The 17,479-nt window shown below is 32.8% G+C and overlaps 1 protein-coding gene and 1 pseudogene across 1 annotated transcript; one reads left to right on the top strand and one right to left on the bottom strand.

Moving 5' to 3' along the window:
* The first annotated feature begins 8,237 nt into the window (after positions 1 to 8,237).
* Positions 8,238 to 8,720, top strand: LOC142620092 (uncharacterized). Its single transcript, XM_075793522.1, has one exon. It carries the CDS (start codon positions 8,238 to 8,240, stop codon positions 8,718 to 8,720), a length of 483 nt encoding a protein of 160 aa, XP_075649637.1.
* Positions 8,721 to 12,906: 4,186 nt separating this feature from the next.
* Positions 12,907 to 16,087, bottom strand: LOC142620179 (small heat shock protein, chloroplastic-like; annotated as a pseudogene).
* Positions 16,088 to 17,479: the final 1,392 nt, after the last annotated feature.

A 17,479-nucleotide genomic window follows, 5' to 3' on the forward strand; every position in this document is an offset into this window, starting at 1 on the left:
TTAAAAAGTAAAAAGTAAAAATTAATTTTCATTTTATTTGTTTTTTATTTTCATGGTGACCACAGAAAATGTTTTCTTTGATCTACATTTTGTGCTGAAACAAACGTCATAAAATATGGGGAAAAAAAACAAAGCATAAGTATATTCTCATGACCTTAAATGAATGAATTTTAGGTTTGAAATTACGTTTTAATAAGTCTAAAATATTTGTCTCATTGTGTTTTGTTTTGTTTTGTTTTTCCTTACAATAGAGAGCGGGGTTGAACCAACATTTTTTTTCCCATGAGAGAACTGGACAATACCGACTTTTTTATTTGTTATTTTTTATCCATCAATTCTCTCTAACTTGATGCAAACTCTAATGCCCAATCAAGATTGTCACTGACATGACATCGTTGCACAATAGACAAATCACGATGTTGATATATACATTTTTCTTTTGAAAAAAAAGTTTGATATTTCTCACTTTCCATATCTACAATGGTTTTTTTTCCCCCGTGATTTCTTTGTCACACCAGATGGCACTATCATGGTTCAATTATGGCGAAGATTTAATGTCCTGAAATATGCTTCCACTAGAAGAAAATCGAAATGCACACAGGAGCAAGCTTAAAAATCTTCTACATTACTTGTTTTCTTTGGTAAGAAGAAAAATTGTTTCCTTTGGTAAGAAGAAAAATTGTTTCCTTAACCTGCTAAATTGCAGTCTTTTTAATTTTTTTAATTTTACCTTAGTATGAATGGGAAGGAGATTCTTCTTCTTCTTCTTTCCCTTTTTGTTTTTAAAATAATTTTTTTCATTAGAAATATTAAGCTTGTTTGGCTGAAAGATGAGCATAGTGGAGTTGATTGAAGTGATTGGACTAACTTTAACTTGTTGGGTTGTTTCTCAAAAAAAAAAAAAAAAAAAAAAAAAAAAAACTTGTTGGGTTAGATAGCATTTGAGACCATATCACATACTCTTGTGGGAAAGAGCCTTTAACTGAACCTGGACTTACTACCAACCCAAGCTCCAAAAGTTTTAACCATTTTTTTTCTTTAACGAGTGAGAGGGAGAGATTAGGATTCTAACTTTAGTTTTCCTTATAAGGGAGGTCAACAATGTTATTGAATTACGAAACTCTTAACACTTTTTAGTTAAAAAGAGGGAAGAAGAAAAAAGAATACAAATCTTCTGTAGCATTTTTTGCGTTCTACTTTATGTTCTATCAATCACAACTTGCATGTATTTGTTTAATTTTTTATTATAAAATAACTAAAGTTTAAAATGAAAAAAAAATAAACACATGATAATTTGTACTTAGTGGAGAATAAAGTAGAACATAAAAAAATAGTAATAGGCTGGCCAGTTATGAATATCTTGTTGGTCCATAACCAGTTTATGAATTGAACAAATCAACTAGAGATTAAAAAATGGGCCTTCCATGCAACAATGGCCTTCAGAAGAACACAAAAGTGACAACGATAGGAATGATTATAAACATTCCATGGGCTTTGTATGACCAATTAAATGGGCTTAGATGTGAGATTACAGAGAACAAGACCACAGTGGACTATGAGTTCATTCCAGCTTCAAATGCATATCAGAGACTATAAAAAAATGAAAATAAAGTGCTTGTAGTGGTAGTGGTAGTGGACGATGAGAAATAAATGTTATAAGTCCTTCTATATTATTTTCTTGCAAAACAATAGAATTATTTTTTTTTTTAGAAAGTTTTATGACATTTACTTTTGATAATAGTTTGTTATTATCAGATCAAGACATCAATCGGTTTTTAATGTAGATAGAAATTGAACCCTTAACCTCTTATTTAACCATTAAGGACTTTACTGGTTGAGCTAACTAGAACCTACAATAGAATTATTACCCCAATTTTACATATTCTATATTTGATTCTATTAATTAAGTTCCTAGAATTATATTCCCTACATAACTTTTTGTATTCTATTTATCTAGGCTTAATTTCTTTAGTCACTCATTTGCAGTTAGATTGTGTGCGCTCTCTCAAAAAAAAAAAAAAAAAAAAAAGTTTAAGACTGTGTGTGACAATTACTTGTTACATGCAGATGATGCTGGAGAATTGAGGATCATATCAAAATGGTCAGATGGTTGGATTAGGCAATTTTCTCCTATACATCATATGAATTTTAGTTTCTCTACTTATTTCAGTTTTTTAAGTCTTATCTTTTTATCATTTCAGCTTTTTAACTTCCAATGCGGGCTTTATCTGATCCTCTCCGTTAAATCCATCAAAACAACTTCATTTTAGAAAGTGAAAAATACTAAAATTAACTGTAAGAATGGATTAAACACAACAAAAAGACTAAACTGAAACCAAATTAAATTTAAATGATTGATAGGAAAAAAATGAAACTAAAAAGACAAAATCGATCAATGTTGAATAGTGAAATTTATAATTTAAAATTTTTTTGGTTGTTGTTTCTCCCCCCCCTCTTATTTTCTTCCAAATTACTGTGCAGTGAGAGCAAAGTACCAGTCTTTTGTCTACGACTTAGCAAGCCCAATAAGAATATAGCAAAATGTTGTATAAGCAACAAATAGATTTGGTACAATAATGACTCCCACCAACCAAACTTATTAACTATTTCTATTTTTTCAATTCCATTGATGTTGATGGTCAAACTTATAAGATTTTATACTCAGAATTTAAATTTCTACCTCTGTATGTGGTGGTAACTGGGTGAGCACTGAGCATTGAGCACGGAGCACTGAATGAACAATATATTTTTTTTGGCCCCATCACAAATAATTCTGCTATGGCCACCTCGGCCACGGCCACAGCCTTGCTTACCTTGTGGTGCTATGGTGTTGGAAAGAGCAAATAATGGCAACAGACCCACATAAAAATAAATCATTTTATGGAAAATCAAAGCCTCCAAAACAGTCTTTATTATTATTATTATTATTATTATTTTTGAGAAGATTTGTGTTTTTGAAACAAAATCCTTTATCTGTTCATTATTTGGTAACTAAACAGTTAGTCATATGAACTTATTATTTTTTCTTCTCCCCCCACAGTTAGTTATATCAAAGTTGGAGTACAAAAGTTGTGTTCATTGATTTTCTCATCATAATGCCAATGCAAATTTTATATGTACATATAAAATTTTTTCTAATTGAGAGAGAGAGAGAGAGAGATTTTGACGATTATTAAACCCAATTAGAATTGCAATCATAAAACATACACACGCAGATATAATATATATTGGGACATGTGAGAATGCATTTGAATATATAATTTATAAACCTCAATTCTTCATGATTTTAGACGTGCATGAATCATGTTTGTCTTTGAGGGGTTCTCAATTTTACTGACAACATTTTTCATGTTTGTTAAAGTTCCCTTGCCATGTCCTTCAAGTTGAGGGATAGACTTCTCGACACATAGCCATACATAGTAGATACAGAATTTCTCTACCAACCCACTCGAATCACAGCTCGCTCTAGGTTTTGGGTTTTGAGAGAAGATACCCCATAGCTTACTCTAGGCAAGAGAAAATTAATTCTGAGAATTATACACTATAGATTTAAGTAAATAGACAAAATTTTACTGTCAAAAATTCTTCTGACTTATTACTATCAATGTATACATTTAATCACATGACTTATTTAAAGGTCATGTTGTTAGAACAGACTTTAAGTTGGGATAAGTAATTCATTGTATTTTGAACTTTCTTGATGCATTGCTTATACATATGACTACTTAAGAGAAGAATGAATAATAAGAGTCAAGTAGAAATATTAGTCATCATATTCCTTCTACCACTAATGTTAAGGAGACTTGTCATCTCAAATTGACTTAAATATATTTTCTTTTAGTAATTTAAACTCGGCTCTTATCACACGCAAATTGTTTAGATAAGTCATTTAAAAGAAATACACATGAATGATTATTTGAATTGTCATATAATAGGATAAAGGAATCCTTTACTCTAATTTGGAGGAAACCTTTGCTATAAATATATATATATATACACACACACATACACACAATTTTTATGAATTTAGGCCTCCATGGATTTGATTGTTTTTGAGGGATTCGCCACTTTATGTCAAAAATTTCCATGGGTGTATTGCAGACTTTTAATAACTTGCCCTTCAAGATAATGCCATGATGGTTAGCTAGCTAAAGTTGCAGACTCATAGCGTGAGTTTGGGTTAGAATGAAAAATGAAAATTATTTCACTATTTAGTTTATTTTTATTATTATTCATGGGTCTTACTGCACTTTTTGGTACTATTCATAGTTCCACTGTACTATTTTAACTAACTTTTACCTTTATCTACCGTACTTTTAACAATAATTTTTCAGTTTTAGCAAAATAAGTGGTATTTAAACACATATAGTACTAGAAATAGTATTCCTTAACAACCCATTAGAAATCAACTCCAAAGCTTACTCAATGAGACCGTCAACAATAATTTTTCAGTTTCAACAAAATAAACGGTATCTAAACACATATAGTACTAGAAATAGTATTCTTTAACAACCCATTAGAAAACAACCCCAAAGCTTACTCAGGAGACCGTCAAAAACACAAAAAAGGAAAGGAAGAAAACTAAACGTGTAGGGGTGGTACTCTTAAAGAATGAAATAGAAAAATGCTATCACTTTTGACTCAAAAAAGAGAAAAAGATACAGAAAACGGTCACACATACACACCAAAAAAGAAAAAGAGGGTTCCAAGTTGTGAAATCAATAATTTCAGGTGAGGAAAATGGGTCATTCAATGAACTTTACTATTGTGAATGCATGGGCTAGGAGAATAGAGAAAGATTAGATGCCTCTAGATGAAGATGATATGTTAGGTGCACAACAATGGCTTTTGTACAAACATAGGGGTCCCATACTATTTCTCCTTGTGTAGCAAGATTGAAAACAGTGGCCTCATTGACTTACAAAGCCCACCAATCTAACAACCTTGTCTTCTTTTGATGTACTTTACTACATGAATAGCAAAAGGAGTTGTTTCTTTCGGCTATAGCATAGTGAAAACGAAAACGTAATTGCCTTCCTCACTTTGGATTCTTCATTTTTCAACCTGAAATTCCATAAGCAACCCCGGTCTCTCAACTGTCAAGGGCTCTCCATTTTGTGGGATATTTCCTATAGGCTACAGATCAATGCCTACCTTCACCGGCCAGCCAATGTAATTGTCTTATATGAATGCAAATGCACCACATGGTTGACCAAGATATTATTGTCGATTAATTATAAAAATACTCTAAGAGGGTAATGCATGCATATTTTCTCTTCTCTTGTGGAGCTTGTTTTTTATATGAGAGGAGAAAGTACATATTTATTATATTTAAAAAAAAAAATTATAATGGTATCAAAGAAGAGTTCATCCCAATCGACATCTTCTCTATTTGTTTCAAAATAGAGATATTCAATTTCATGGTTTAGATTTAATTATGTAATTTTAATTTTCTAAAGTTTTACCTCCAAACTGATTTCGAGGACAACTTATATATACTTTTCATCACATAACCTATTTATTAAGTTATATGATTAGTTTAAATAATTTAATATGTCATGCATATACACACATGTGATATTATAAATTGCCATGGATTGAAAGTAAACTTTATTATCATTAAAATTTTACTTGATATCAAAGGGTTAAAATAAAAAGATATATAGGAAGGCTAGAATGAGTGGTAGCCTTTGAGGTCCGCCGTATTTGGATGCGTGTTGACTGCAACATACTTAGGGAAGTCAACAAAAGCAATTATAGGTGTAATCTTTGTCTTTCGATTTCTCCTTATTTTTCCTACATGTGATAATGGCATTTCTCTTTAGTGGAAAGCCCCACAGTACCCACGAGCACTAAAAGCACTTAGATTTGCTTATAGTTTATTATTGAATATTGAGATTAGGTTTAGTGGGTCACAAATATAAATTACTATATTTTGTATAATAATCTTTGCATCCAATGCAAATGATGGTGCTTTGCATTTTTCTTTGTTTATATTGCGTATTGACTATAGATTGCTTTAATATTCGTTCTATAAGATTGTTAGTGCCAATTTGAATTAGTTTTAATTGTTCCATAGCAAAACTATTGGGGATCGGGGGATGGGTTTTTAAATATCAAAGATATCTAGAAGTTTATTTATTTATAATTTTAAAGAACATATCTGATGCATTCTGATTCTAATATATGTATTGAATATTTGGTGGGATTTACACATCCGTGAGTCCTATATATTATCAGATGACTTATCTATATATTACAAATCGGATGCATGGGATAAATATTTTCATAATTTGATGGTTTAAAGAGAGGAGAGGAAAGAGCTGTTAGTTGAGATACAAGGCTCTAGCTGTTCTTGATCATTAATTCAATGTTTGATTGTATTTCCATTATCAAGTTCTTAAAAACACACATATATACATACATATATATATATATATATACATACATATATATATATATATATATATATATTTGCTGAAACCCCCATATATATATATTTGGATAAATACCCAGATTCAATTTTTTTTTTTTTAAGAATAAAAAAGGGGACTCGCTGGTGGTAAATATTATTTTTCTTTCTTTCATTTCATTTCATCTATACGGTATGGGGACTCGCTGGTGGTAAATACCCAGATTCAATTAAGTGTACATTTTGTTCCGTTAGATATATTGGACCAAGTTGAAACCCAAATAGAGTATGTCCCATAGTGGGCCCAATTTAGCTTATTGCCAAAGAGTTGTGCCTATTTTTTCAGTGTTGTCTCTCTTAGCTTCGTACCATTTGGTTGTTTATATAGAAAGGATGATTGCTTATTTGTGCAACTGATGGAATTTTCACTTATGTGTGGTATTATAAATAACTATAGTGTGTTCAAAAAAATAAATAACAACACATAGTAACATCTCTTCCTATTTCTCATCAATTATATCAAAGCATTTAAGTTGTAGATAATATATGTTTTGTTTTCATAACAAACAACGCTGAGAATTTTTTTTTTTTTAAAGAGTTTCAATTTATGGCGTCCGCTTATGATAATAGCTTTTTATTATCAGATCAAGACATTAATTAGTTTTTGGTGTAAGCGGGGATTGAACCCCATATATTTTATACAATCATTAGAGACTTTATCAGTTGAGCTAACTGATATCCACAATGTGGAGACTTTGATTATCAATGTGTTGTATATAAAACATATGCTACCTTCCCATTTAACAACTTACTAGAGGCACCGCTCAACCAATAGCCCGATGTTAAAAACCTAAACCATATTCTATAAACCTGAGGTGACCTAAACCATGTAGTGTCAACTGCACCTCAGAACTATAACAAATCAAACAAAAAGACTTATATCAGTCAACACAAATATGTAGTAGGAAGCAACTTGGACCTGTGGAAAGAGTTAAAACATGGAGGGTCATGCACAATAGTCCCAGTGGATTAATCCCCACTTGAAAAGCCTATCATATTTTTCTATACCCTTTCATCACAGAAAGGAACCTAAACAAATTGTAGTAATGCTTCTTTGACATCACCAAAACATTAAGGACGATGCAACTATAGACAAATATAAGAATACTAAACTAAAAGTGGTGGTCTATAGCCAAGATATTTTTTATATATAACAGTAAAAATAAGGTACATATTATCTTTGAGACCAACCTCTTTTTTACCCAAAATCTGAACATGAAGATACTCGTTGGCCCACGACCCCCCATAGTGACAAGCTTTAGTTTAGTCTAAAGTGGTGCCTAACCTGTTATGCCATGACACTTGTACAGTCATGGAGTTCATTTTACAGCAAAAGGGTCTCATTGACACAGACAACATTGGGCTTTTTGCTGTACAAAATTGCAAATTGAGCCGAAGGCAGGCCACCCTTAGGTGAGCGATGCAATGCGTTAACTTCCACTAAACCGACCTCTTTTGCATGCGTGTTGACAATTTTATCTTTTCCTTTTCTTTACACAATTTAAACCTGACTGCCTCTTTCCTTTTCCTTCAAATTCACAATTACTTTTTTTCAGTATATATCAACAGAACGATACTCTTCTACTGTTCCCATCCACATGTAAAGCATTCACTATTTCTTAGACACTTTAGAGTACAGACAATACCTCTCTCTATATATAAATACCTTGTTCCCTTTGCACCACATTCATAAACCCCAACTACAAACTCTCTCTCTCTCTCTCTCTCTCTCTCTCTCTCTCTCTTCTTGTCTCTTTGAAGCAACATGGGTAATTGCTATGCTCTTTGTAAACCCAGTACAGAAGTTACAACAAAGCATGGGAAAGTTCTACAGATTGTGAAGATGGATGGAAAGATTTTACAGTTCAGTTCACCAATTCTTGTTAAGGATATGTTGGTGAATTTTTCAGGCTCAGGTATTGGTTTATCCAAGGAAGCTTCAGAGCATCTCCCACCTAATTATGAATTGAAGTTAGGCAAAGTTTACTACTTGCTTCCTTGTTTGAGTTCTGTTGATGCTACTAGTCCTGCAGATAATATGTCTTCTATAGCTGACAAAGAAAAAGACAATGGTGTAAGGAGGATTAAGATTGTCATAACAAAGAAGCAGCTGCAAGAGCTATTGGCAAAGCAAGCATCAGCGGAAGATGTTCTGTCGGGGCTCGAGAAAAAAACGTGTAATAATGCTTTTGATTCAAGGACAAATTGGAAGCCGAAGCTTGAATCCATCTCCGAGGGAAGCGAGTAATTTTGCTGTAGTGATTAGATGATCCTAGTGTTTATCTAACCATGAACTTCACTGAAACATGTAACCATGGAAATGGAAAAGAGGCAGACAGAATGTTTATTGTTATAAGACAAAAAATATGAGAAATGTTCCCATCCACTTTGGTTGAACATGTTTTTTTATGTTGAAACTCTTGTATAGGCATGTTTGTATTGATGTTTCTGAAGTTGTTGTGTTAGGTTCATGTTTAGTAATCAGCAAGGGACGAGTTGATAATTAACTACTACTCCTACTATGCAAGTGGTTGCCATGCACTTATTAGTTATTCCTTCACTAATATGAAAACAATTTAGGTAGTCAAAAAAAGAATGAAATAACTGCTTCATCCTGAAAGTGTGGTCATTAACATAATTTTTCATTTTATATGGTAAAGGAAGGTATGGTTATTGAAGAATGCTCATGAAGGGCATCAATCTGAGGTCAATTGGGCCCTCTCATGTCACAAATCTTGTAATTTATAATGTATGTGGCCGAAAGAAATGTTTTAATACACTATAGATAAGAGAATACAGATACAAGTTGCTTAGGCTAGACTATAGAGAATGATATCTTCTGTAATTTAAAACCCAAATTTTCTATAGCAATCAGACCATTTACATAAAATAATGAGAATATGTGTCAATTTATATAATGGACTAAAAACTTGTCTGGTTCAAAAGAAAATATAAGGGCATATGAAGAAGATGAATGGCAAGGCCTTTTGCAAGATTTAGAAGTAATCCATGCCAATCATACTGAAACAGCTGTGTTGGCCTTGGAAACCTGTGTAATCATTCTTTATATATATATATATATATATATATAAAATCAACATCTATATAGTTTACCACTCAAATGCACTAAATGGATTAAATTATACCATAATTGAGAAACACTCTGCTGAAACATTGTTAGGTATAAGTCTGAATACTCTTACACTCTCAGCAAACAATATTGATTAGAGGTCAGCAACTTAGCATGCACAAAATGCTTGAGGGTTCAGGGAAGAAAGGGTTTGAGTTACAGGTTAGCAGTATATTTTAACTATCTCAAAAAAAACAAAAAAAAAAAATTTAGGGTTGATTCTCCACACACACAAAACCTTCAGGGTTAATTAATTGCAGCCATCACTTTAAATTTTGGGGTTATTCTACTTACTTCAAAGTATAAAGTTTTGTAATTAACGCCTTTTAACAACACCTAAATTCTGAATTAATCTACACTAGTTACCCTAGCACCCAAAACTAATATTAAAGTTAATAATTTAATAGATTGATTGGATGATAAAATGCATTAAAATATCAAAATTAACATACACTCCCTCATTAATTTACTCCTTCCGTCCCAAATTGTTTGGCCTAGTTAGAAAAACCCAATTATATAGGGAAACATCATTAACTACCTTATCTCTAAACAAATTTGTTTTTCTTTGTTGAAGGTTTTTTTTTTAAAAAAAAAAAATTTTAAATTTGAATAAATATGACATGTATAGTGGATTTCAAAATTTAGGTTATTAATTTTTTTAATTTAAAAAAAAATGCTCCCACAAATAAATTAAGGGCATAATGGGGATGTTAGTAAATTAATGGTGTTTGACTTTTCAAATAGGACATAATTTTGGGACATTCCAAAATGAAATACAGGCCAAACAATTTGGGACGGAAGGAGTATAAATTATAAATTTTTTATGGGGAAACTATCCTACTTAACAAGGCCTATTGAGCAATCACTTATCAGCTATCCCTATAACCTCATGATTTCATTGTTTATAAACATTTTATTCCTTTTGATCTAAGAAGAATAAATTTAGGTAACCTGTCGCATCACTCAAAGTTTGGAATTGATTATGGCAACTTAAAGCCCTTAAAAAATTATTGTTTTTCATGTGGAAATGCACACAATCCTTTTGCATTGTGCTATAAGTTCCCCTTTCGTAATTAATCCACTCTACTACGTGTTCATTATCCACGTTTTTTTCTTTGATAATTCAATAATTATAACAACGAGGGAGGAGGGAATCGAGTCCTAGTGTGCATTTGGGTAGGGATGAAAAATGAGAATTATTTTTACTACTATTCATGGGCCCCACTGTACTTTTTGGCACTATTTATGGGCTCCACTGTACTATTTCAACTAATTTTTACCTTTATCTACAATACTTTCAGCAATAATTTTTTAGTTTTAGCAAAATAAACAGTATCCAAACACATCTTATCCTTATGAATGAGAACAAAGAATGTCATTGAGATGTTATTGGCAACAAGTATATTTTTAATCAACTTAGACCTCTCACCATCCCTTCTTATCCACACAAGTTATCACATCTTATCCTCATAACATGGACAATTGAGTTGATGGTTTGGTGGTTTTAGTCTTGATCTAGGCTTCTCCACTAATGTCACAATTGTTTGTTAAAAATTAACTTTGATGATTGCTCCAAAAGGTCTAAAAAGTAACCCTAGACCTTTTGGAGTAGGAGGCCTCATCCTTGACCAAGATTCCAAGTCACTTTTGAGTCACTGGTTGGGTAGTTTTAGTCTTGATTTAGGTTTTTCCTCTTAACTCTAAACTTGTCTTGCCGACTGTGAAGAAAGGGCTAAATTAAGGAAGTGACCCAAGACAACGTCTTTCAATGTGTTATACTTGGCATAGATTGCACATTCATATTGAGATTAAATTCAATAAGGACTGGGTGTAAAAGTCCATGATTTTACTTAACACTTTCAAATGATAATGTACCACATGGTCAAAAAAACCCTCTAGAGACGCCTTGGGCATAGATGTTCAAGCCAAATCTTCAAGTTTGATATTTTCTTGAAACAAAGGAGCTACGCTTCCTTTTCCTCTAGCCTTGCAACAATGCAAAGTTTAAAGTTTGCTTATTACGCTTTACCAATCACAACTAAAACCAACACATATTTTTAATGAATGAGAACAAAGAATGTCATTGAGATGTTATTGTCATATTTTTAATGAATGAGAACAAAGAATGTCATTGAGATGTTATTGGCAACAAGTATATTCTTAATCAACTTAGACCTCTCACCATCCCTTCTTATCCACACAAGTTATCACATCTTATCCTCATAAGATGGACAATTGAGTTGATGGTTCGGTGGTTTTAGTCTTGATCTAGGCCTCTCCATTAAAGTCACAATTGATTGTTAAAAATTAACTTTGATGATTGCTCCAAAAGTAACCCTAGACCTTTTGGAGTAGGAGGCCTCATCCTTGACCAAGATTCCAAGTCACTTCTGAGTCATTGGCTGGGTAGTTTTAGTCTTAATTTAGGTTTTTCCTCTAAACTCTAAACTTGTGTTGCCGACTGCGAAGAAAAGGCTAAATTAAGGAAATGACCCAAGACAACGACTTTCAATGTGTTATACTTGACGTAGAGTGCACATTCATATTGAGATTAAATTCAATAAAGACCTGGTGTAAAAGTCCATGATTTTACTTACACTTTCAAATGATAATGTACCACATGGTCTGAAAAACCCTTCGGAGACGCCTTGGGCATAGATGTTCAAGCCAAATCTTCAAGTTTGATATTTTCTTGAAACAAAGGAGCTAGGCTTCCTTTTCCTCTAGGCTTGCAACAATGCAAAGTTTAATGTTTACTTATTACGCTTTACTAATCACAACTAAAACCAACGCGTCATCTTAATCCTAGCTAGCCACGAAACAAACAAAACCAAATGGTCCAAACTCCAAACCTATATAGTTTATAGTTTATATATTAATTTATACACACACCAGCCCACATTGCCTTTCATTCAGTCAGTCTAAAATTTCTCTCTTCAAAATCTCAAGGGGAAAGTATTATTTGACTAAAGAAAACACCAAACCTTGAAGAAGATTCTTCTAGGACCACCATGCCCACAACATTGCCTAAAGCTTTCTCCGCTCGGCTATTGGACACCAACACCGATATTTTAATGGATAGCAAACCTGAAATATTACTCTAATTTTTAATCAGTATCAAAATATTTCATTCTTACTCTAACCAAATCATAATGACTTATTTTTAATCGGTTATTAATATTTCGTTCTAATTCTAACCAAGTCATAATAACTTTACTAGGGCACCCCAAGATATGTATCAAATTTACACTCATGTTATGTACTAATTAATAATAGGCTGAACATTTAAGGGGGAATACAATTATTACCTGAAATAGAATAAAAAGCTTATGATTTAGAAAAAAGTAGGATTGAAGATTACTCTATTCACAACAATCATGACTAAAAGCAAAAAAAAAAAAGAAAAAAAAAGAAAACCCCACGAAATCTTCTTTATTTTTATACGAGTACAAAAATCTCATATATGTTCTGCTTTCACTGAATTTGCACGTCAATGACCTTGCGTTCTGCCTTGGTCTTAGGAATGGAAATGTAAAGAACACCATTCTTCAGCTCAGCTTTGATCTTATCCTTCTCCAAGTTATCAGGAAGCTGAATACGTGTGTCATAAGAATTGAAGCTTCTCCAAGACCAAGAGTCATTATCTTTACCTTCCTTCATGTGCTCACCTTTCATAACAAGCACATCGTCCTCGACTGACAACTTAACATCCTCCTTATCAAGTCAAGGCATGTCAAACCTCATCTTAACCTCATTCTCCTCTTCTCCCACATCCCAATTGGCACGGGCTTGCCAATCCCATGCTGACCGGTGTGCTCCAGGGAATGTCGTGGTCTGATCAAAGAGACGGTCCATTGTGTCTAGCATTGGCCGCAACGCCCTAATTGGAGAGAACGGATCCCAGAGACCTGTGTAACAATTGCATGCAACATTGTTTAATTTTTGACATTTGTATTTAAAGCTAGCTAGCTATCCAAATAATTGGATGAGAAAGATGTTACAAAATTTGCTACTTGAGTATTGGAACATACAAAACAGTAAAGAACAAGTCAAATTGAATTGGGGTATTTAAGTTTTCTTTACAATCCCTTGTATAATTTCCCTCTTTACATTTCTTGATACTGACCAGCTACCCTACACAATGATAGCATATCACTCTTTTAAGGACGTAAAAAGTAGCCCACCCACTAAAAATTAAACTATAAAGTACAACCTGATGCTGTGTCTTGAATTTCAAATGAAATAATATAATTGGTATGTCACAATCATCAAACGAGCTAGCCTTTAATTTGTTTGCCTTGATTTTGTCTTTTGCTTTATCTTTTCTCCTCGGATTCAGATCCTATCCTAATCTGTTTTATGTGATTCTCTCTAGTTCATATTCTCTGAAGAAGCAGAACTCTTCCTATCTATAACTAATTTACCTGTATTTTTGGTTCTCATAACTAATTAACCTGGAACAAAGAAATCGACTTAACCAAAGTGTAAATTTCCATGTTCTTGGCATATTCTTTACTCAACCAAGTATAAACAAAAAACAGAAGTTCCCTAGTTCTTAACTGAAAAGAATTGAGAGGAAAAAAGAAGCAAATTTCATGGAGATGTCTCTCTACTCCTTAGTCTTTAATTATGACCTAAGTTTTCATACTCCTAAGTGATGCTTTTGTGAACACCAAACAAGTATGTGTTTGAATTAACTTTTTGCTTGACATTCCGTTTGTTTTATTATAAAATATTTTTTCTAGATATTTTTCGGTGCTTGTTTTGTTGTAAATCTTGATAAAACCTAAAAATATTTTTTTTATGACAAAAAAATGTGTAAAACTTGTAAAATGCTTGACAAAAAAATATTTGGAAATTCATTTTCTGACTCGCACAAATCCCTCTTCCAGCTTGGGCTTGCATAACCCCCCTCCCCCAACCCTCATTCATTCTTTCTCACACATAGGAATCAACAATGCAGTCTCACATGCAAGCAATGGTCATTGGCGTTGGGAGGTGGCAATTTGTGACTAGGTTTGTGCTAATTTGTGACAGGGTTTTGCCAAATTCATGACTCGGGTTGAGCTAATGGTGGTTGTGCACCAATTGTGTTGTTTGTGGGTGGAGGCGGTTAGCTTTGAGCAAACTAAGTTGATTTGTAGGTGGACCCCGTCGCGGTTGCACCAATCTAGTGGGTTGGATCATGTGTGGGGATATTGGATCGGTTTGTAAGATAAGAAAATATTTTCATTTTACGTCATACCAAAAGCAGGAAAAGAAAACATTTTCTACTAAAAAAGAAAACATTTTCTACTAAAAAACATTTTACATTGAAATAAGCCTGGTTATTCCATTTTTTACCCATGTAACATCCCAAAAATCCCGTGAATCAATTGTGGTGGATGGAACTTGGAAGCTTCGAGTTTACAACATACCCTTCAAAATCTAAAACTCAAAATACCCTTCAAATCTATTGAATTAGGTGTTCCCAAAGGCACAGTAATACGTTTTAAGTTGAAAAAAATACAATTGTATGACAAAACGTAAGGAAAAAATTAATATACAAAACAAATAAGCTTAAAAACTATATATAAAAAAAAGAGCTAATTCAAATACCATGGCACAACTGAAATAAACCCTATTGTTGCTTTACTTAGCAGTGGTCGTGTTATTATCAATTATTATTATTATTGTTGTTGTTAAACAGGTAAGGTGCTAAGGTTGGTGGAACACATGTTATTTCGATTGATCAGCAAACTAATTGTTATACTTGACAGGTTTAATCAAGAATCATAATCACTCATGTCGAGAACATAGCAAATTGATTAAGATCTATCATCAGAAAAATTCCAATTATTTTTACTTTTCTTATGTTTTTTAGTTTTTCCTCCTTTTCCTTATAAGGCAGGTTGATCTAATTGTGACTCAGTGTCTGTATCTATCAGAACCCACTAGAATTCACCAGTTTCTGAGTTGGAAAGAAATGGACACAACAAAAAGACAAGCAAATTAAATGTGTCAAACTGTCAATTTACCAAACTAAAAACTTAGTGTCAAAAAGAAAGACTCACCAAAGTTTGAAATATCCACCACCCGTCTAGGCCTCCTCTCCACTGAGGTCCCTTGGTTTCCCTTACTGACATGAACATCCACAGACTGAGACGTGTCCTTATTTTCTTCACCAGCCGCAGTCTGAGCTCTCACCATTGACAACCTTGTCCCCCTTTTGCTACCAAAATTCTTTGGTATTGGAAAGGCAACATAGCCACAAGGCACAGTACTGTTGGCTTCAATTGAAGCCATGGCTTTGTTTGATGATGATAGCATAGGTGAACATGACCAAGATAATGTTGAAGCCATAGTGTTTTTTTTTTTTCTTTCTAAAGAGAGACTGCGCACAAGAAGAAATGCAAAATATACAATTGAAGTTCCGGCTTTGGGAAGAGGTATATTCGTTTTTGCATAGGAAACAGATGGGATTTGAAATATTATATAGGCAAAACAAAACAAAAACTAGGGGATAAGTTTGTAGAGGGGTCTTGAATGTTTTAGAATGTGAAAAAGTTTCTAGACTCATGCATTATTGTCACCACTCAAAAAGGTCAATGTTCATTACATTGACTTTTTTTTTTTCTGTATATGAGACTCTCAATCTTTAGGGAAAGATCTATGGTTTGTAAAAAGTTTTGTCCGTAAAGAGTTTTGTAATTTATTGATATTATTTAGTCCTTCTATGTTATGTAGAGCTTGGGTTTAAATCCTTTCATTTTATTAACCCCCTCCAAAAAAAAAGAGCAAATAAAAAAACTCATTGACATTATCTAGTTCTTCAATGTTCGGTAAAGCTTGGGTTAAAAAAAGAAGAAAAAAAAAGTATTCCTAGTTTCCTGTATGTGAATACTCTAAATTAGGCACCATGCAGTATAATGTCCAGACTCAAGAGGAGTAGAGGACCAAGGAGCACCAAATGCACTGACGACTCAGAAGATAAAACCAAAAACCATTAATGTGAAGCAGCATCCAATGTAGCCTTAAATATGGTAGTAGCTTGCCTACAATGTACTCTATAGAGTAACTATTTACTACACTTGATGGTCTAAGGTCAAAGTTGCAGGACTATAATGTTAAAATGATGTGCTAAGATTTTGGACACTTGAACCGTTTTTTTATTTATTTGCATTTTGCAGAAGTAGAAGATTTCATGTTGTAGCTTTAGTCTGGTTGTATTTATATTACTACATAACTGATTCTTCCATCACTGAGCACTCATACGAAAATAGTCAGTATGTTTTAAAGGTTGGGAAAAAGTATCATAAAATGTATATACCAGATAGTAGCTATTCAGCTATGTTAGTATATTTGGCACCTCTCAAGCATCTTAGTCCGTATTTTTTTTTTTAAATGAATAAAGTTTGAAACTGAGCTTGATTGACAGCTTGAGCTCAAACTACTTGGATTAAAAGTTCGAGTTCAAGCATTATAAGTGAGCTCAAGACAAGCTCGGACCAAGCCTGAACACCATGTTAATCTTTTAATTTATCATTTAATACTTGGTTCGCTAGATTACAAGCTTACAGTCTGAAATGCCTATGCAAATAAAGTATTAGATGTCTTTATAGAGTATCAATAATGAGTTATTGCAATTAAAGTTGTTTTGAATACTGTAGGACCACTTAAGCAAATGTACAACAATTTTTATTTAATTTTCTTTAAACTTCTCTTTATGTGCCCAAATTGATGTGTATGCGTGTGTTTTTGAGATAGTTTGATTTTATTTTTTAAAAACATAATTTAATAGATACTAAATGCAGCTAACTAATCAAGCACCACAATATATAAAAAAGAGCCAATGAGTTAGTGCTACAGTGCTCAATACTACAGTGCATTGGTTTGTT

The sequence above is a fragment of the Castanea sativa genome, chromosome 12 (assembly GCF_040712315.1).
Source record: "Castanea sativa cultivar Marrone di Chiusa Pesio chromosome 12, ASM4071231v1".
Classification (NCBI taxonomy): Eukaryota; Viridiplantae; Streptophyta; class Magnoliopsida; order Fagales; family Fagaceae; genus Castanea; species Castanea sativa.